This window comes from Lachancea lanzarotensis, scaffold LALA0S05, assembly GCF_000938715.1.
Source record: "Lachancea lanzarotensis genome assembly LALA0, scaffold LALA0S05, whole genome shotgun sequence".
NCBI lineage: Eukaryota > Fungi > Ascomycota > Saccharomycetes > Saccharomycetales > Saccharomycetaceae > Lachancea > Lachancea lanzarotensis.
In genome coordinates, this window is record NW_019212883.1 from 435,160 (window position 1) to 455,134 (window position 19,975).

Here is a 19,975-nt window from a genome sequence, read left to right on the forward strand (position 1 = left end):
ACTGGTATTCAGTCTTTCAGTATCCTACAATATGACGACAAGACTGAGAGAGGAATCATTGAGCATTTCAAACGAACAGATGTGTCCTTCGTCACCGGTCTCGATCCCGATCCCAGACCCTTTCCCACCGATCACCACAGCTTGCGTACTACCACGAAACATCAAATAACACACTCAATACTGCTCATCCAAACACCTTGACGTATTTTACCATTCAAAAATCCTCGGTATCACGTGCCTCCGGACAACTCCGGGACGGGACCTTTCTATATACGTTTGTACGGGTCAATCTCATATATTATACCAGGCTCATCCCGGAACTAATGTAACCTTAACCAATGCTCCTACGAAACCCAACTTCTTCAACTCAACACCAAGCAAGTTTCCACTCTCACTTTCCTTATGAAAGACCCCACAGGTTCATCTTTGCCACCTCCTCCAGCTTATAATGAGTCTCAAATACCTGCAACTTCGGCTGCTGCAAACCCAAATCCCACCTCTTACTATCAAAGCGAAGAAACCAGAGATTTTATCCCGGATGATTTCAAATATTCAGTAACCGTGACATCGTGTGACTCACGCGTACGTCGTTGGTTTATGCGTAAAGTTTACACGCTTTTGTCGTGTCAACTTTTGTCGTCATTTGCGTTTTGCTTCTGGGTCAGTCGGTCCCCAAAAATTCAAGACTTCATCATTAACCACCAGTGGTTTTTCTTTTTGGCTGCAATTGCCGGTATACTCAGCTGTGTGTGGCTCTCTGTAGCTCCTAGAGCTAATGATTATGCTGAGGAATACACAGGCTTGACCCACGAGACTCAAGATGTGCCGGCTGATGCGGACGCCAATCTTGAGACCAAAAAACCATGGTATTACCTGTCATATCGCGGCCAGTTACTGCTACTTGCCTTCTTCACGCTTTGCCAGGCTTACACGCTGTCTATGGTCACCCTCGTGTATGATTCGCGCACTATCTTGAGTGCACTTTTCGTTACCGGCACCGTTGTGGTGGGCATCACAGCTATGGCTGTTTCGGATAGATTCGAGACCTCTGTCACTGCTTCCAATACGATTTATTACTGGCTGAATCTGGCCCTGTGGCTGCTGATTGGTATCGGCTTGTCTTCAATATTCTTCGGTATGAACTCCAAAGTGGACTTGCTATACAGCTGGCTGGGTGCCGCAGTATTCTCTGTCTATTTGTTCATTGACACGCAATTGATTTTCCGCAAAGTGTATCCCGATGAAGAAATTCGCTGTGCGATGATGCTATACCTGGACATAATCAATTTGTTCCTGTACATTTTGCGAATCCTGGGCCGCAACCGCGAAGACTAGTTAAAGAACTTTGGCCTACTGCAATTTTATGGTTTGTCTCTCTTTTTCTCAATAATGGATGAACGCTGGTTGTATTAAAATCTTTTTACTACATATACATCGAACGCTAAATGATTTAGATGTAACCGATTCTGTTGGCAATGTCCAAAGCATCGTAGTCGGCAGTCAATCTAACGTAAGCCTTCTTGGTACCGTTTGGTCTGACCAAGGTGTTGACGGATCTGATGTCGACCTCGTACAATTCCTTGACGGCTCTCTTGATTTGGTGCTTGTTGGACTTCAAAGAGACCTGGAAAACCAAAGTGTTACCGTCTTCGACCTTCTTCATGGCGGTTTCGGAAGTGATTGGTTGTTCAATGACCTTGTAGGAGTCCATTCTGTTGTAGTGAGGGACAGACTTAGAAGCGTAAGCTGGACGTCTGGCCAACTTCAAAGTCTTAGGTAGACGGAAAGAGGCCGAGGTTCTCACCTTGGTGGCCTTCTTTCCGTTGGTACCTTTCACAACAGCCTTCTTGGCAGCAGTAGCCTTAGCTGTTAAAGGGGAAGTTAGTAAAGTTGAAATGTCGCTGGATGGACTTCTTCAAGCAGAAGAGTTGAAACTATTGAAGTGGCATGTTGTCAAAGTCTTGTTGTACTTCCACGGAATTGTCCCAAAGGGCAGTTTTAGCAATAGTGGTAAATTTTATCACGATAACTCATCCGGGATTTGAATTTGATTCCACAGATTCTAATCACTTTAGAATTCGGTACATAAACGTTAAAGCAACGCTCCGTGAACCTTTCAGTATCCTGCGTGATGGATCTCAATTTTCGTAACGGTACAATTCAACATTTCGGTAGCTGGCATATATGGCCTAAAATCCCACTGAGCCTCGTAATTTTTCAACAGCTTTCTGGAGCCTATAACTCGACTTGCTTGATCGTTCTCTCGGTGTGCTAGGTTCTAAACATACTAGATGGAGCCATTATTGATTGATGTGTTATGCGGTTCTTTCAAGCCTGTAAGATGGGCGGTGTGCTGTGAAATTTGGAAGTTTTCTGTAAATTGGATCCTACGTGCCAGGAGAGACGGTAGGTGTGGTGTCGAGAGTCGAGGCACAAGCTAGGCAGAGGTTCAGGAGGAGCTAGGCAGAATCAAGTCTGGAGGTAGCGCCGAATGGTACGAGCTAGACGGAGGGAAGTTCGAAGCTAGACGGAATTGATGGTACCGTGAGACTACTCCTGGGCAGGCGCCAGGGGGAGAAGCGTGTGCGTGGGTCTGGTACAACTACAACTACAACACAAATGCTGATGATACGCATCACACTCGAATAGTGGTTTACTATTTTTTTAAGTTCTAAAGAAATCATAAAGATTTTGAAACGAATGGGTGTTTGGGTGTTGAAAAGCAGTCTCAAGAGAAAGATGGAATTGGAATTTTAGAAAACTGCCTATCCATGGCGATGGGATAGACAAGAAGGTAGACTTCGTTGTGAACAATGAAGCATAAAAGGAAACATTGAAGATATTACTATACTCATCATTAGATCGAGGTTTACGGTAGGCTTGCAATCTCTTGTACGAACCTTGTTCAATCTACAAAATATGGTGGGAACAATATCTTTACGGCTCAGCCGATGTTTCTCCAGCGTAGCTCTGTCACCACAGCCCTGTAGCCAGTAGGTCTTTTCATTCACATGCGATATTGATGCACATTTATCTATTTACAAACTTGCGGCCATCGCGCTCCCCTTACGCTTGACGAATGCACTATTTGCAAAGCGCCTGGGAAATGGGACCGTTTTTCAGTAGCTCACAAACGTCTCATTTTTGGCGATCTCACACCACCGAATTTGATAGGAGTGGCATCAGATACACGCACAACGTTCCTGCGCACAGCAGTGCCTTCCTTACCGTTGAGGGCAGCAATGAACGCTTCTCGGCCCTTCCCAAAGTCCTTTATGACAATCTCAACGTTGCGGTCCAGCAGCTTTTTCTGTTGCATCATTTGAAATAGACGCGCACTGGTCTGGAAAGTAGCTTCATATTCACCACGAGCAGCTTTGCGGAATCCCAAATTACCCGTTGAAAGGCTGAATTTCACCTTTTGGGGCAGCTTCAAGTAGTATAGGAATTTCTCATTGTAGGTTGCCTCTGAGTTGTTTTTTAAGAAGTTCAAGTCCTCTACCACCGCAGAATACGTAAAATGAGTGTTGTTCTTGCCAAACAGACAATTCAGTACGTATTTGACGGTGTGTTCACCACGTTTCTTGGAAATTCGGGAACTGATCTCTTTGTTGCCGTCTTGGGGCGATATGACATTTGACATTGGATTCGTCATCGGATTCGTGGCAGGATCCACCGCTTTCGCTATTGATGCAAACGACAAGGGCGGTTTTGAGTTCAGAAGCGACCTGCCCATAGAGAAAGGTCTAACCAGACCAAGTGTGCTCCTAAGCATTGTTGTGGTCGATACTTGATCCCGGTATGGCGTGTCAGTTGATGGATTTTGGGATTCGACTTTTTGAGCTGAGGTTTAACATATTATAATTTTTTAGATTATAAGTATAGCTAATTTCGCTAAGAGCTGAGATGACAGTGGCAACCAGAATAGATAATGGATGTTTAAGAACAGAAGGCCACTTGGCGTTGAGCTCTGACCCACGTTAAATCGAAGCTGTAGTAATAAAATGACTGAAAGAAGTTTGAATTTGTCGAAAGGGGGCTTTTACAAATGGCCTTTTTTATATAGTTTACATATGTCGTTAGAGAATATTTCGAGTATCTGAGTCCACATTAGGGAGATTAATGGGCATGTTAATCTTCTAATCGAAATACTCGTTTTTTAACGCTGTGTATTTTGCATTCACGCAATCCCCAGTAGTGCGGTCGTGTGCTAGGTATGTCACGCTCGACAGATCATCTCGCCGTATGCGTGACTTTTAGGTTCAAAGCTAAGCAAACGCCTAAAAAAACGCTCCTGTTGCCATGAAACGATTGGCAATGCCTTCTCAGCAGTGTTTTGCACTAACTGAAATGTGTAATTGTAGGGCTATGTCTGATATGTACAAAGTGATCTGGACTCGAAAACATCAGAAACGCAAGGGAAAGCTTGTGAATTTCTCTTTCGAGAGAATATTTGTAAATGGAGCAGCTCTGAGAAAGCTTGTGAATTTCTCTTTCGAGAGAATATTTGTAAATGGAGCAGCTCTGAGAAAGCTCTCATTCATCACTTGATTGAAAGCTACACCCGGATTGTGATTGTTCGCGTCAGAATGGAAAAGACTATCACCATTCAGCTTAATCAACTTAAAATTGCCCCGGAATCATCTTCCATTCTGTAAGACCCCTACCATTAGTCAATAAATGTCATAGTCAAGACTAAAGACCATGATGCCAGGAGTACAAAATATTCATCACTATCGACGAAAAATATCTTTACCCACTTCTTTGCCTCTAATCTGATTCTATATCCATCTCTGCTACTTTTGAAAATTTACCTCTTCAATCTGCAGCAGTTGAAGTCCACCCGTTTGTTTGAGTTCCTTTCATTGTTGTCAAGAAAATTGCGCAACCAATATATAATAAAAAACACGTAATAACTTATCGAAAACTTCACCTTTTTCGACGCTTTGAAAAGCAGCCAGCTTGGCCTCAAATTCTCTTCAACTGAGCCATTTACAAACCCCATTCGAACAACAATTCTTTTTCTCTTTTGACACTTTTAGCCTCAGGTGTCGGCGCATGCTCTTACCCGTATTCAATTTTTCTTATAGTGCCTTAGATATCTTAAAACAAATAACAAGACATGACTTTGTCAAAGGAGCGGGTTAACCACACTTCCGACTTAAGCACTGGAAAGCGCCTCAAGCCCCCTGAAAGCGACGGAAGGAAGCACAATCTCGTTGGTATACTAAGTGTTTTCAAATAGCACTGAGCTGGGCGTTTTTCGTGGGCTTTTCACGTTAGAATTTAGTCAAACTGCACACACAAGAACGGAACAATGTCTCAAACGCCAAGACAAGACCAATTCATTGCCAATGACGTCACGTCGAACTCCTCGAATACTACGCGGCCCATGCTTGTCAAGGAATACAAGAAAATTGGACATGGAGCTTTTGGAACAGTGGTGCAAGCATTTTTGACTCCGGATAACAATAAATGGTACGGCCCGTTCGCTATCAAGAAAGTACCGGCCCAAACTGAATACAAATCGAGGGAGTTAGAGATCCTGAGGATCGCAGAACATCCCAACGTGGTCAAACTGGAGTATTTCTTCACCCACGTATCGCCACAAGATAACAAGGTTTATCAGCATCTCGCAATGGAGTGTCTCCCGGAAACTCTGCAATTCGAAATTCACCGGTATGCTTCAAACAAGCTGGAGCTACCCTTAAAACATACAAAACTCTATACATACCAAGTTGCACGCGGTATGCTGTATCTGCACGCACTAGGAATCTGTCATCGTGACGTGAAGCCGTCAAATGTGCTTGTGGACCCAAATACGGGTGTGCTCAAGATTTGCGATTTTGGATCCGCCAAAAAGCTCGAGCAAAACCAGCCTTCTATCAGTTACATCTGCTCTCGCTTTTATAGAGCTCCGGAACTCATAGTAGGATGCACGCAATACACTACGCAGATAGATATTTGGGGGCTTGGATGTGTCATGGGTGAAATGCTTATAGGCAAAGCAGTTTTTCAGGGCCAGGAGCCGTTGCTGCAACTGCGGGAAATTTCCAAATTACTGGGTCCTCCGGATAAGAAATTTTTGTTCTTCTCTAACCCCTCCTACGATGGGCCACTTTTCTCGAAGCCTCTCTTCACAGGAACCGTTAAAGAACGTTTCGAAAAGCACTTTGGACAAGCTGGCTCGGATGGAGTGGATTTGATGATGAAAATACTGACATATGAACCAGAGCGTAGACTCTCGCCGCGGCGTATTTTGGCGCATCCATTTTTTGATGATTTGAAAAAAGAACGTTACTTCTTTCCTCGGGGACACACACAGCCAAAGTGTTTACCGGAGCTGTTTGATTTTACACCCTTCGAGATGCAAGTCATCGGTGAATTGGCTCCAGAGGTTCAACCACAAGAGTAAGCTGCTCGGAACAAGTGTAGAGGATAGTGCAATCCAGAATAGAGAATCAGTTCACTTTCCACCCAAATTTTCAGTTTTGATCAATAAGTGAGCCCACTTATTGCGATCAGAGCTCTTAGATTTGGCTCTTCGTTGTTTTGGTTAGATGGAGTAGAAATTACTTTACGAACTTCGACAATATGGATAGTGCCACGTTAGAATAGATTGTTTCGGAAGGCACTTCCATGGCCTCGTCCCTTTCCCGTGGAGTCCTGTGTAATACTAATTGCGATTTTGTGCTACTTGATAGGTCTAAATGAGGCATGTTATGGACAGTGAACCGAAGAAAGGAAAAATTCAGTTGGCAGTGCTGCGGGATGCCCGCTAAAGATGCCTGGTCACTTTGTTTCCTTTCGCACCCCTTCTTATGTAGCTCCACGTCACTTGGACGGGGCAAAACGCCTTGCTCAGCGAGTCCAGATAATCCGTGAAGGGGTGAATTGTATGCTAAAAATCCAAATCTTGGCCAATATTTCAGAAGTATGGATATTTAGTTTCAAAGGGTGAGAGAGTACGAATATTCGTCCTCCACGTTTTGTGCGATCCACAAAACAACACAGCTCAATGCTATACAGAAATTGCCCACAACGTTGTTCACTCCCATTCCAAGCGTTGGATAGGATGTGAAGTCTTTGACCAAAAACTTGAGTATCAGCACCACGATGGATCCAGAAATTCCACCGGCTAGCAATGCGAATCCAAGGAAAAGGATCACACGCGCCTGCCACGCCATAGACGACGAACCACTGAAAGAACCGGATCCCATTGCATCCTGTATGAGTCTATTTTTCTCAATTGAGTTGACCACTATCATACCCAAAGTGCTGCAAATGAAGGGAATCCAATCCACAAAAGTTACGTGCACTGATGAAGCATTGGCCTTTCTGGAATATATCGCAGCATCAAAAAAAGACCATGCTCCGATCGCGTAAAGTGCACCTGCGATATATACGCCTACGGACCGAGCTTTGGCGGAGCTGGGAAGTTTGAAAGGAAGTCTGAATAGTCCTTGTCTGTCAGTTTCCATTGTATTGGATGGATATGCTAGCGATGAGGGTGACGATTACTAGCGATTCCTGTTCGAAATACCTGGAATAAACTTGAAAGGGTAGGGTTGAAGAGAGGAGCATCTAATATGACATTGAATGGGTTAATTTCGTGTGATATGATATGAGATGAATCGATTTGATAGAATTGAGCTAATTTTGACACCAAAAGAAGCAGAAACTGAGGAGAATGAACTTGATGGATTAGCTGGTCCATATTTAAATGGTTGTTGAAGTGTATTAAAATGGACTTTGAAAAAATGTATTGCAATCTTGTCGCAAAACTGCTTTCTATCTGATCACGTGACCCAACGACGAACTTTGACAAAAGATGATTTCAGAGTAAGATGCAGTTGAGAGCAGGCTTTGAGACAGTGCAGCATTACAACGTGGTGTATATATTCTGTGCTCATCAAAATTGAAAGTATCTGTTAAGCACTGATCCAGGTATCTTGTAATTACGTGGGCAGACAACAGTGACAAATTGAAGAATTAAGGTCAAAACCAAAATGGACTCCTCAACCTAGCGATCATGCGCGGCCAGTGAGAACCGCCTTAACGTTTAAATGTTTCATTCCCATTGGTTGTAAAAGATTTCTGGCCTTATCTCAATTTTTTTTATGGTTTGCCCTACTTACCAATTTATTTGTACACTAGATACAGTACGAAGAGACATGCATACCAACCATTTTAACTAGTAATATCTACTCAAGGTCAAATGAGCTACCCAACTAAACGTCTATCAGTAATTATCATTCCTGTATACTCAAGAGACTAAAATCTTAGTCTCAAAGTGCATGTAACAGCAATAAGAACGTATCAATATAAATTTGAGAGTCGTTAACCTGAATCGAGTTGTTCGTGCCTGGCACCGAACGCGTGGAAAATGCAAAAGTCAGAATTGAAAATCATGCGAATATACTCATGCAGACTGTGTTCCTCAATCAGCATACCCAATGCTCCATGAAATTCGACTTGTCACCGCCAAGAAAACTCTAAAGAGAACAACTTTTGAGAGAATTTGGCGTCGGTTGAAGATGTCTTGAGCTCTTCTGACTTGATAGGAGGCTCGAATGGCATTTGCAGAAATGATTGCGAGATGTAATATCCATATCAAGTGACGCAACTGTCGTCAAAAATACGCGTCTATCGTCGGGAAGAAACGACTCAAATCAAAACCGTTAGTGGATTATTAAGTTCACGCAGCAGCTATTGTTTTGACCACAAATCAAACCGTCCGCCATTGGCGTTTGAGATACTTTTTTTTTTTAACTTAAAATTATCTCGAACAAAGTTAACAGCACCTTTAAGCACAACGTATATGGTATCATTGAATGCCCCCGATTCGAGAGGCTCCAAATGTTGCAATTTTCTGAGCAGAAGGACAATTACAGATGTCTTCGCCAGGCTAAAACCAAAAGTCACCAACTTGATTCGATATTTAACACGCTGACGCCGGTCATATGATCAAGCGGTTAACCAATATATCAAAAATTTTAAGCTCATCGCATCTCACCAGCGCATCTTCAAAGAACATAAACTCATAGACAGTCTGTCTTCTGTTGTTTCACTTGAAGCACCTGTTACTCAGTTAAGCTGGAAATATGCCTAGAAAGAAGTCTGCCGCTAAAAAAGCCAAAGAAAATGCTGCGAAAGCTGGTTCTGAGACTCGCACAGCGGACGTGAGTTCAGATTTGAAGAAGCAGACCTCGTCAAAAACTCAACAGATTGAAAAACAGCCAGCCCAAGCTGACGATAGTGATACGGAAGAGTCAAGCTCGGAGGAAGAAGATGATTTCGGTGAACTCGTGACAGAAGAAGTCGAAGATGGGTTTAAACAAGTGTTGGCCGCCATTAAAAATAATGATCAAACACTGTTTGACCCGTCAGTTCGTTTTTTCGAAGACCCGGAAAAGGCTACAGCTGAACTGGCTAAACAACGCAAGGAGAAACCTGTTTTCTTGAAAGATTATCACAGGATGAATATTTTAGCGGGAGAGACGTTCAAGGACGATGACGACCACACCAAAGAAATGGAAACCGTGGACGGCAAGCAGTCGTTTGTGTCTGAGCAGAAAGAAGGGAAATCTAAACTTTTGAATGAAATCAATGACCAGTTCCAACAGGACGGTGATGATGATGACGACTTCTTGGTTAAAAAAGAACCCGCGCAACGTAAAAGTCGTATAGAAACCTCTCTTCCAAACCCAGAAGAAAACGACGAAGAGTTTTTACAGGCCTTTGTGAGCAAACATGCCTGGGTGCCACAACAAGGCGATAAAGAGATAAATCTAGATGATCCAGGTATGCAAGATGATGAGGAGTTCGAGGACGCAGCTGAGGAATTCGAAAATGCATACAACTTCCGTTACGAGGATCCTAATGCGGCAGAAATTGTATCTTATGCCCGTAATCAAGCGACTTTGAGAAGAGGTACCGACAATACGCGTAGACGTAAGAGGGATGAAGAAAAGAAGTTGGTGCAAGCTGAAAAGAAGGAGAAGGATACTCAGGTTCAGAAAAAGAAGACCGAAAAGGTCAACAAGCTCACTGATGTTTTGGAACAGGTTAAAAAAGAATATGGGGCTGATATAGACGAAGCAATGGTTAAGAAACTTACTAGCTCTCTGATAAACGGAGACTTTGAAGACAATCAATGGGATGCGGTCGTTAGTGAACTTTTTAACGATGAATACTACAACCAAGAAAGCAAGCCTACGTGGGACGAGAATGATGAAATAATGGGGGACTATTATCAGAACGAAGACGAAAGGGACGAGGAAGAGTTGGATAACGATGAAGAGCCTCCAAGTAAGAAAAGGTCAAGAAAGGAAAAGAAGCAAGATAAGTCATCGCAGAAGAAGGAAAAGAAAAAGATATCAGAGATGGTTGAAAAAGCTGTCGATAACGAAAAGCTTGCAATCGTGGATCAGGTAGAGGAAGAGAGAAAATCTCGTTCACGAACAAAAGATGACGATGGACTGAAATTCCGATACAGAGAGGTATCGCCAGAGTCGTTTGGACTTTCTCACAGAGAGATTTTCGCTGCCGATGATACAGATCTCAATGAGTTCATTGGTCTCAAAAAGTTCGCGCCTTACAGAGCCAAAGAGCTACGGGCTAAAGATCGCCGTAAGGTCACCAAAAGCCGACGCGTAAGAGAATGGAGGAAAAAGACGTTTGGCAACGAAGAGCCGCTGGAGGATGTTGAAGGCCAACCAGTCTTAAACAAGAAGAAAAAGCACTCCAAGAAGTCAAACAGAAGTCACGTTGAATAGATTTATAGCATTTTAAGGAAATTATACCGTTTTGGCCTAGCTTTTGATTAAAGACTCGTGTCTAAATGGTTTTATTCATCTTATTCTTAATGTACAACAATTAACTACTACATCTGAAAGCATTTGTTTCTAGCTCTGATAACACATTCGTCTATCTCTGGAAGCTAGACATGGATCGATTGGTGCCTCCTTTTCTGTAGGAATCTGGCTTTGCTGCTCTAGTCCTACCGGACCGCAAAGTGTTCATTATTGACCGCGTACCACTTTCAGAAGCTTCGTTCAAGGTCGCAGGCGCGGAAATTCTGCTGAGCCAGAAATGGGCGATCAAAGCAAAACTCAAGGCAACAAAAGCCATCACACCCATGATACCAAACCACCATCCCAGTCCACCTCCATCTGGCTGACCAGGTACTGGAACGTTCATTCCGAATAAACCCGTGATGATATTGAGTGGAATCAATATGGTTCCGATGAGCGTTACTTTACCTAACATCTCAGTGACTTTATTGTTGGAATTGAACGATTCCACCTGTAATTGGGCCAAGTAATTAGCATGCGATCGCGAAAAGATCTTCTCGTAGGAAAGTAAATTCTGGAACATAGTAACGACGTGGTCCTGGATATCGCCCAAATAAAGAGCAATATCAGCTCTTGGTTGGGCAGTGGGAGGACAAGCATTCTGCACATTTTGCCTCTGAAAGAACTTCTCTGGCTGCGACTGCTGTAAGTTGGCGATGTTTACTTGAGATGTCAAAGCAGGACCTATCCCATTTAACTCATCTTGGCATCTTTTGGCAAACATTTTGATCACATCAGCCTTCCCACTTAATAATCTCATGAGTGTCATCGTCTTCCTTCTGCTTTCTCCGATTCTTTGTAGCATTGCTGAAAAATCCATATCACGAGCCATGAAGACAGAGTCCTCGATAACATCGGCTTCGTATTCGATTGCTTGAATGACAGGTGCAAAGCTATCAGTAATATCATCAATAAGAGCATAGCATAACCAATCAGAGCTCACATCCACATAGTCCCGAAGTTGTCTAACACGTCTTCTAACATTGGAACAATGGTACACAGGTCCAAAATGAAATGTTAAAACACCCTCTTTGAAAATCACGATGTAAACGTTGATAGGTTCGAGAAAATCCTCGGATTCCGGATCGCCTTCAAAGGTGTGGAAGCACACGAAATAATAAGTTTTGAAAAGTTCTACTTTTTCGCGGGTTTCTTGCATCCTAATATCTTCTGCCGTTAAAGGATGCAGGCCGAAAGCCTTTGAGATGCAACGCATCTCTTCGTCAGTGGGACAAATACAATCTAGCCACCAAGTGGGTGAACCATCCTTGAACAGATCTCGGAACGTTCCTCCACGTGTGACAAGCGATGCGATATCTGGAGCATGAATTGTTTCATCAGAATCGGACCGGAAAAAAGAGAACCTGTCTGGAACCACGTAATTTTCAACGTTGTATGGTGGAGAGGCTGGGAGGTTCTCTGAATCGTCATTTTCGACCTTGTTGTCACCAAAAAATATCCCTTCATGGGTAGGGGCCACTGACTCTTGGTTTTGAGCAGAGACGTTTTGAGTAGGGACCTTTTGTACTATCGGAGATGGGGCCTTTGGAGTATACTTCAAAGCAGCTGTAGAGGTAGTGGTTGCCGTTGAGGAGGATGACCCTTCCTTATTAAGTGTGTGCTGATTGATATTAATCGGCTCAACGCGCATATCATTTACACCACCGCGAAAGCTCTCTTCCCGAGATTGAATGGCAAATTCTTCGAGCTCATCGAAATCAATACCATTAATTCTCAAGTGCTCCAGCCTTTCCATTGGGAAACACACATCTTCCTCGGTTTCTTGAGATTCTCTAGACGCATGAGAGTTGTCACTTTCGATAGATACCCTAGAGAGTCTACGTCTCATGGCATGTTCCCTGATGTTATCACTTTGATTAGAACGTCCTGACATGGTTTTGGTGAGAAAATGCAAGGGCCTTACAGATGAAGAATCCGAATTAGTTCTCGTTTTGCTCTTCTTCATATTGCCGGCTTCTTCTGGGCCAGAAGTCTTCGAAGATTTCCTTGGTAGCAAAGGTGGAGGAGCGTTCAAGTGTTGAGCAGACCCGGGTCCTGAGTACAATTGTCTTTGGTGTGTCATGGAGTGCGCAATACGAGAAGGACGAGCATTTCCCGTATTTGTGGCCGAGAGCTTCATGTGAGGGTTCTCGATGCGAGGTTCGTCATCAGAGTCATTGTCGAATTTGATGTCTGGGTGCACTGGGCTGGGTGACGAGACCTTTATCCCACGTCGGGCTTCAGAGGAGGGGGATCGAGTTCCACCACCCACACGCGTGACACTCGAGTTTTGACGCACAGGTAACGAGTCCGGCAAGTGTCTGTGGTCGTACAATTCGTTATGCTCTTCGGTGTCCATGGACGCTAGCGATACGGCCACGGATGCCGCTGGCGAAGCGTGCTCGCAAGAGCTTTCAGATTCCGTGTCTGATCTCATGAGTACTGATTGTTTGCGGAATGAAAATCAAAAAGTTTCAAATCAAAGTGGTGATCAACTGTGAGGATTGGGGCTCTCACTAAACGCGATAAAAGAAAACGTATTGTTTGGCCCAAAATAACCTCAAAATTTCCCACCGTTTCTTGTCGTTTTTAAGGCGGTTCCGGGCGTTTTGAGCACACCAAGACCTGGCTCCACAGTGTGAAGTACACAGAGCTCAACTTGCCGAGATAAACGTTGTGACCCGCACAGTGAAGGCTATAAGTGAAAGTACTGTCAAAAAAACGGTCTTTTTCGTTTAAAGCCGGAAAATGACGCTTTTTTTACAGCTAGTATCAAATTTCTACCAGTCTGAGTGCTGTTGCGAGCTTTACAAGTTTCCAGTCGCTTTTGGGCCTGTCTGGTGAGAGAAAGGAGTCTTCTTAGAGTGTCTTTAGGTATAGCTTCATGAAGTATTAATGAAGCTTTTTTTCAACTCTCCATAATAGTGGTCCAATTCAATTTAATTTGAATTGTATTTTTTTTTCTGGGCATCGTGGGCGTCACGTGTGTTGGTCCGGAAAAACCTCGAGCATGCAGGCACGTGAAAGTTTATCCGGTCCGGTAATGACGTCAGCTCGGCGGCTAACATCCAACGGCCCTGAAAAAGTGGCCCGGAGGGTTGGCTCGGCGGCAAAAGAACCAAGAAGATGATGATGAAGAAGAAGAAGAAAGAGAAAGAGAAAGAGTACACCAGCCTCCATACGGAGTGGCGCCATTGTACATCGTCACCACCTTAAAGGTTCTCTCTTCCCTGGAAAATGTTCTCCCTCCTATTCCTTCTTGGAGTCTCTGAGAGACCCGCTCGTAACACGCGGTGATGGACTAAATAGATTGTGGACGTAGTCACCCATGTTGAAGTTCGGTGTTCCAGGAACAGCAAGGTTTTGGGCACTGGAACCCATGCCTGTCTTGACCGTAGAACCACGACGTTTACGCGGCGTTGACGAAGGCATATAGAGCGATATTTGGGGCGACTCCATGATATCTGAAAACTGCGAGTTGGACGCTGAATGGGACGGGGTGGTGTGGTGTGCGGCAGCCAGACCCGGCACTTTAAACGTGGAATGCGGCGAAGCAGCTGCTCCTTGAGTTCTTAAATGCGTCTGGGACGCTGATGGCGTCGTGGGGATTCGTGCAGAAGGTGTTTGTGGAGCCTGCAGATGTGTATTCGAGCCCGGTTTAGACGAAGAAGACGTATAGGGACTGGTCGCCAGATACATCAGCAAGTCTGCGCCCAATTCGTGGTCCTCAGAACCCGTTCCGGTGCCTGCACCGTTTGCTGATCCCGACGAGCGTGCTCGTGGAGTTTGTGGCGCCGTCAGTTCGATGCTGGGCCGTCTTGCGTTGCCCACGGGACTTCCAGGAGGTGTAGCAGCGACGCGTTTTGTGGGACTCTTTGCACGCTCCGTTATCCCGTCTCCCAGGTCTCCCACTGCTCCACGGAGTGTATTTCCAAACGAGCGTCTACGTTTCAATGGTGACACTCGAGCACCGTCCATTGTAGCTTTTGAAACCCCCAGTTTCACCGGTGACGCGCGTAAACTCTTCTTTGGCGTCGTCACTTTTCCAAGACCCATCTTGAGCTGGCGAGTCATCTGAGCAAGCTCTGCTCTCTCCAGGATCTTCAGCGCAATTTCCTGCTCCTTTTGAGGTGACAATTGGCCTGGTTCCATGGTTTTGGAGTGCGTTTACGACGCGTTTTGGTTGATTTTTGGGTGATATGGGAATGTGTGTGTTCCCTGTATATTTCCAAGTTTTTTATCACTATATATGGCAGGAAGCGAGATGCTTGCTATACTTGCCAAAAAAATCGAGAAACATAACGAAATCTTGGCCATTTTGAGCTATTAGGCCTACGATGCTCCGTTTGCAAAGCCTTAAAACAGTTGCGCGATGCTCAGTTTCAAGAGTTACCCACTTTTCGCGTCTTAATACGACCATTCTACCAGTTTTTACAAGAGCTTTTTCCAATTCCACAATCCAGCGCAATGAAGCCCCCCAGGGCTTGGCAGCGGCCGCCAAGGCGGCCGCAGTCAAAACCGACAAGCCCGCTATGATGATAGCGTTCACTTGCAAGAAATGCAACACGCGTTCGTCGCATACCATGTCAAAACAGGCCTACACAGGTGGAACGGTCTTGATCCAGTGTCCCGGCTGTAAGAGCAGACATCTCATTGCAGACCATCTAAAGATCTTTTCTGATGACCACATCACCATACAAGACATTTTGAGCGCCAAGGGCGAGTCTGTGGCTCTGACAACAGACGATTTGGCCTTCGAGGACATCCCGGAAAAATTACGCTCAACGATAGGCCACCATGCCAAAGATGCACCTGAAACGGTGCAAAAAGCATCAGAAGCGAGCTCCCCACACATTCTTCCAAACAGTAGCGACCACACCCCGAAATAACGTTATGTCAAAGAACATTAGCACACTTCTTTCCATTTTCTTCTGAAAACCGCCTTTTTTTTCCAGCGCGGCGATACAGCAAACACCTGAAGGATTACTGAACTTTGAGATTCCATAGCCCGTGTTGGAACTCACTCACAGGTTTCCAACCCGATGAACACATGCGCTTAATGCTGTGGCTAACAGTGGGTTCGTGGCTCACGAGCCACTGTGTAGAAGGAAGTCTTTAATTACATCTTAAAGAAAGCCATTTCAAGTTGTGAAATATATTCTTTTGACGAAGCAGAACTTACCATTTCCACACTCGTGAGCCTTTTCAATTCGCTCTTGGCCCTCGGCACCATTGGCACCGTTGGTTTCCAATTTTCAGATTCCATATGCGTCGTCTTCAGCTGTTTGGAAGATCCAGAGAAGAAGCGGATACTACGTCAGATCTGAGAACTGCAAGGACTAGAGGTCACAGCAAAAGCCGAGCTACCTGCAACGAAACATCATGCGGCTTGTTCTCGCTGCCTCCAAAGATTTTGGACCAAATTCTGCGGCTTTTGGACGTTCCCACGCTTCTGTCACTGTGTCTGGTCAATTCCAAGCTATATGACATTATAAGCAACAATTTTCTGTATCAAAACGTTGTTTTGAGGGACAAGCTGGCCTTGTTGCAATTTACAGCACTCATCCACAGCGAAACACACACGTCAAATGCTCTAATTCATCCCAGAGTTGGCGTTTCGTCTCAAAACCTTAGATTTTTGGTTCGTTCTATTGAATTCGTGAACCCACTATACCAGGACTCGCTGTTGAAATACGGCAAATATTGCAGCAGAGACCAACCATCTACTATTGGTGGCTCCTACCGTCTGTCCAGTGATCCTCAGAGAACACAGAACTTCGTACGCGAGAAAACGCCTGATAGTACACCCTTAGGTGAACGCAGAAGCACCTCTTCCGATGGTAGAGGTTTGAACCTGTCCAACCCGTTGCACAAACGCACTGCTTCGCCACGCAGGTCGTTTTTCGATCTATCGTCCACATCTCGGTCTAAACTCATGGCCAAATACGAAGACCACACCTACATAGAATTACTATTGGATATTATCGATTTCTGCCCCAATCTCACACATGTTGTGCTCAGTGGTATTCGACAGGGCTTCAAGATCCCGCTATGGTATTCGGTTTTGAATGACGGGTCCAAGGATTTTTACAAAAGAATTATCAAAGGTCAACAATCATTAAACAGGGACGATCTCAAGAACTTTGAGTTCTCCTCTTCATGGCTTGCTGCATACGAGGAAAAATACCACAACTTACCTCGATTTAAAAAATTGGAGCTTCGTGCAGCCAGCGATAAATCCCCAGTACCGTTAAGATCCAATATGCTAAGCTGTTTTGGTATATTCGATGAACTGATACTGGAAAACATGGTAATAGACGCTGAATCACTCGATGCCCCCTTCGAGTATATGCCGCTGTACATTTGTAGATGTGATGAAGATTCCCTAGATCTTCATCTGCCAATCACATCGCTCTCACTCAACGGTTGCGAAATCGTTCCCGGAAATGGTCTGGTGAAGCTACTGCATTCTTATTACCATCGCGTGAAAAACCTCAAACTACTGAACATTCGCAGCAAGTATGACCTAATCCTCACCAATTGCTTTCCCAGACTGAATCACCTCACGATCGACTGTAATAGCGACTGTTTCAATAATCAAAAGGTCGTTGATAGTTCGTTTTATTTCACGGAGAGCTCTCAAGCTTCATCTGACAATGCGTCGCTTGCCGAAACATTAGTTGAAACTCCTATTTCGCGAAAGTTGACCGTCCCGCCTGCAACAACTCCGGTTGTGATTGCCATGAACGAAGGCTATATAAAACGTTTGGGTGATAACGAAGGTAGAAAGCCAGGGACAATATCTGAAACTCAAGAACAGTACTTTAAAAACATGAAGATACATCCTTTCCATTACTTCTACCATTATTACAAAAATCTCTGGGACCGTCTTCCTACCAAAGGAATCAAAATTTCCATCGTTAATATTCCTTTCACCAATGTCTACCCGCTGCAGCCCCTCCATTTTTGGCGGCAATTGGACGATTACACTGGAGATGACCTCCAAACTTTATGCGGCTCTACTCAGGCAGAGGACGGGGATTCCAGCACTCACTGGTGGGACAACGATATTTCTAGTTGTCTCAGCAATAGTGTCAATGATCCTATCAGCAGTAATGACGTTCTCGATCAAAAGCAGCTGTGGAACAGTTATCAAAATTTCCACCTTTATAAGGACATCGCTAATGTTAACTTATGGATGTTCTTGAAATCGTTATCGAGATTTCAATCTGTTGATATACGAATGCTAAGAAAGTGGTTATGGTGTACTCCGAGGACGCGGTATGATTGGGAAATCTTGCTGAGACCGCTACTAAATTCAGAAATGATGTTAACAGTAAGAGACAACGATGGTTTCGTGTTGTACAAATATGGCACTAAGTGAAATACGTTGCTTGGCTTTCGTCAAACCAAAATGAAACCTGGGCACCGCTTAGAATAGCATCAGGCTCACAATCAAACAAATCGAACCTAGGCACCAGGAAATAACGGATGTCAGGGAATACTTGAGTGAGATAGCTTCATTTTGCTTTACAGTGTCTTTTTTATCATCATTCGGCCTTGGGGACACTGTAGAAGACGACTCCGTTTCCTGCGACTGGTTTCGGTGCCGAACCTCGGGTTCTGAGCCTTCGATTTTATGGACTATTGATATTCTGCGAGGGCTTTCGAAGGATTTCCCATTCACGTCGTGAATTTCGTAATCTGAGGAATAAACTGATTCTTCCAGGTTCAAATACCTACCCTTTTTTTGGTCAACTCCCGTTTTGAGAAGATTTTTAGCGATACCTCCTGCCACAGTTGCGTCAACCTGAAGATTTTCATATTTGTCTTCGCAAGTTGGTAAAGGAGCAGAGGCCATCAAACTCACTGCGTTTTTACGGATCATTTGAAACTCTTTACTTTCGATATTAGCAAAGCGACCTTGCAAGTTGACAAAGTCTTGAAGAATCTGAGCACTATTGTCATCACTCATCTTCACCAGCCCGTATTCGTTGGGCTCTTCTGTAAACTCGTAAACGAGGCCTCCACTGAATGTATTGATCATACTTTCCGAGTACAACGCTTCGACCTCTTCGAAGGAGCGTGGCCTAAAAGTGTTGCACCCAAATTCTGAAAAGAATACGGGCTTAGAGAATTGCTTGTACGCGTCAACAAGCTGATCGTATCCTGATGACTGGATGGTTTGTGGTCCACACCACTGATATGAGTTAACGCCATAGAAGTCGATACTCGAATCTGGATGATTTTCATCATGACACTCCAGGTACTGAGACAATGGAATCCGGTACTTCAAATCATCAGCTGCCGAGTATCCTACTGGGATGGTTCGCGGAGAGTAGGCTTGAATGTATTGCTTGATGTCGTTGACAACTGCCCTTATGTAAGGAGGACAACGCCTGGCGGACTGACCATCGTTGATAATCTCGTTACCGGCAAAAAATCCCAAGGTGTTGTTGTAATGGCTAAATTGCTCGACCACTTTGAAGACGTGCTCCAGATAGCCCTCATTGTAGGTTGTCCAAGGTTCATACCTATTGAGATGCTGGTTTTCTAATGGGGAGTTGACGTCCAGAATCAAGTAAATCCCGGCCGCTGCCATCATGGTCATACATTCGTCATGATCTAAATCTGGACTTATCGAGTACACTCGTATGGTGTTGATGCCCAGCTTTTGGAATAGGAAAACATCACGGGCACATATCTTGGCATTGGAAAGTGGATCTCGATTACTAGTTACATCAGAGGATCCACCTGGCTGATAGTCGACACCCTTGATAAAAAAGGGTTCTCCTGTGACAGAGTCGTAGAAATGTTGTTCATGAATTTCAATTGGGTTTATGGAAGCTGCGACTAGCTTTACTTTCCAGAAGAATAAAAACGCTAGATATAGTTTTAGAATGGATGATAGCATTTTGCCTGTGCTGATATGATCTGGAAGAAGATAAAGGTCTCGAGTATTGATATCATTATCAAGTTACGGACCAACTCGTTTTAGTGACATTGTGTGTTTTCATTTCTTCTGTTTGTTAACTTTGACGCCAAAAGCATAAAAAATGTCAATGTCAGCGACGATTGACACTAGACAGTTTTAACCTAAATTTAACATTCCATCAATT

The 19,975-nt window shown here is 44.2% G+C and overlaps 11 protein-coding genes across 11 annotated transcripts; 5 read left to right on the forward strand and 6 right to left on the reverse strand.

Annotated features, from left to right (window-relative positions):
* Nucleotides 1–402: 402 nt before the first annotated feature.
* On the forward strand, nucleotides 403–1,335 carry BXI1 (LALA0S05e04896g1_1; the record flags this gene model as incomplete). Its single annotated transcript, XM_022772292.1, has 1 exon — nucleotides 403–1,335. The coding sequence occupies one exon, from the start codon at nucleotides 403–405 to the stop codon at nucleotides 1,333–1,335; it is 933 nt and encodes a 310-aa protein (XP_022628630.1).
* Nucleotides 1,336–1,450: 115 nt separating this feature from the next.
* On the reverse strand, nucleotides 1,451–2,301 carry RPL25 (LALA0S05e04918g1_1; the record flags this gene model as incomplete). The annotated part of the gene is made up of 2 exons (XM_022772293.1): nucleotides 1,451–1,866; nucleotides 2,289–2,301. 2 exons carry the CDS (start codon nucleotides 2,299–2,301, stop codon nucleotides 1,451–1,453), a joined length of 429 nt encoding a protein of 142 aa, XP_022628631.1.
* An 826-nt stretch (nucleotides 2,302–3,127) lies between these two features.
* Nucleotides 3,128–3,775, reverse strand: MRPS18 (LALA0S05e04940g1_1; the record flags this gene model as incomplete). The annotated part of the gene is made up of 1 exon (XM_022772294.1): nucleotides 3,128–3,775. The coding sequence occupies one exon, from the start codon at nucleotides 3,773–3,775 to the stop codon at nucleotides 3,128–3,130; it is 648 nt and encodes a 215-aa protein (XP_022628632.1).
* A 1,542-nt stretch (nucleotides 3,776–5,317) lies between these two features.
* Nucleotides 5,318–6,415, forward strand: MCK1 (LALA0S05e04962g1_1; the record flags this gene model as incomplete). Its single annotated transcript, XM_022772295.1, has 1 exon — nucleotides 5,318–6,415. The coding sequence occupies one exon, from the start codon at nucleotides 5,318–5,320 to the stop codon at nucleotides 6,413–6,415; it is 1,098 nt and encodes a 365-aa protein (XP_022628633.1).
* A 535-nt stretch (nucleotides 6,416–6,950) lies between these two features.
* On the reverse strand, nucleotides 6,951–7,481 carry VPS68 (LALA0S05e04984g1_1; the record flags this gene model as incomplete). The annotated part of the gene is made up of 1 exon (XM_022772296.1): nucleotides 6,951–7,481. The coding sequence occupies one exon, from the start codon at nucleotides 7,479–7,481 to the stop codon at nucleotides 6,951–6,953; it is 531 nt and encodes a 176-aa protein (XP_022628634.1).
* A 1,623-nt stretch (nucleotides 7,482–9,104) lies between these two features.
* On the forward strand, nucleotides 9,105–10,778 carry KRI1 (LALA0S05e05006g1_1; the record flags this gene model as incomplete). Its single annotated transcript, XM_022772297.1, has 1 exon — nucleotides 9,105–10,778. The coding sequence occupies one exon, from the start codon at nucleotides 9,105–9,107 to the stop codon at nucleotides 10,776–10,778; it is 1,674 nt and encodes a 557-aa protein (XP_022628635.1).
* Nucleotides 10,779–10,929: 151 nt separating this feature from the next.
* ALR1 (LALA0S05e05028g1_1) lies at nucleotides 10,930–13,293 on the reverse strand (the record flags this gene model as incomplete). The annotated part of the gene is made up of 1 exon (XM_022772298.1): nucleotides 10,930–13,293. The coding sequence occupies one exon, from the start codon at nucleotides 13,291–13,293 to the stop codon at nucleotides 10,930–10,932; it is 2,364 nt and encodes a 787-aa protein (XP_022628636.1).
* An 812-nt stretch (nucleotides 13,294–14,105) lies between these two features.
* Nucleotides 14,106–15,008, reverse strand: STB1 (LALA0S05e05050g1_1; the record flags this gene model as incomplete). Its single annotated transcript, XM_022772300.1, has 1 exon — nucleotides 14,106–15,008. One exon carries the CDS (start codon nucleotides 15,006–15,008, stop codon nucleotides 14,106–14,108), a length of 903 nt encoding a protein of 300 aa, XP_022628637.1.
* Nucleotides 15,009–15,193: 185 nt separating this feature from the next.
* ZIM17 (LALA0S05e05072g1_1) lies at nucleotides 15,194–15,745 on the forward strand (the record flags this gene model as incomplete). Its single annotated transcript, XM_022772301.1, has 1 exon — nucleotides 15,194–15,745. The coding sequence occupies one exon, from the start codon at nucleotides 15,194–15,196 to the stop codon at nucleotides 15,743–15,745; it is 552 nt and encodes a 183-aa protein (XP_022628638.1).
* Nucleotides 15,746–16,122: 377 nt separating this feature from the next.
* On the forward strand, nucleotides 16,123–18,240 carry SKP2 (LALA0S05e05094g1_1; the record flags this gene model as incomplete). The annotated part of the gene is made up of 1 exon (XM_022772302.1): nucleotides 16,123–18,240. One exon carries the CDS (start codon nucleotides 16,123–16,125, stop codon nucleotides 18,238–18,240), a length of 2,118 nt encoding a protein of 705 aa, XP_022628639.1.
* Nucleotides 18,241–18,288: 48 nt separating this feature from the next.
* Nucleotides 18,289–19,770, reverse strand: GAS4 (LALA0S05e05116g1_1; the record flags this gene model as incomplete). Its single annotated transcript, XM_022772303.1, has 1 exon — nucleotides 18,289–19,770. The coding sequence occupies one exon, from the start codon at nucleotides 19,768–19,770 to the stop codon at nucleotides 18,289–18,291; it is 1,482 nt and encodes a 493-aa protein (XP_022628640.1).
* Nucleotides 19,771–19,975: the final 205 nt, after the last annotated feature.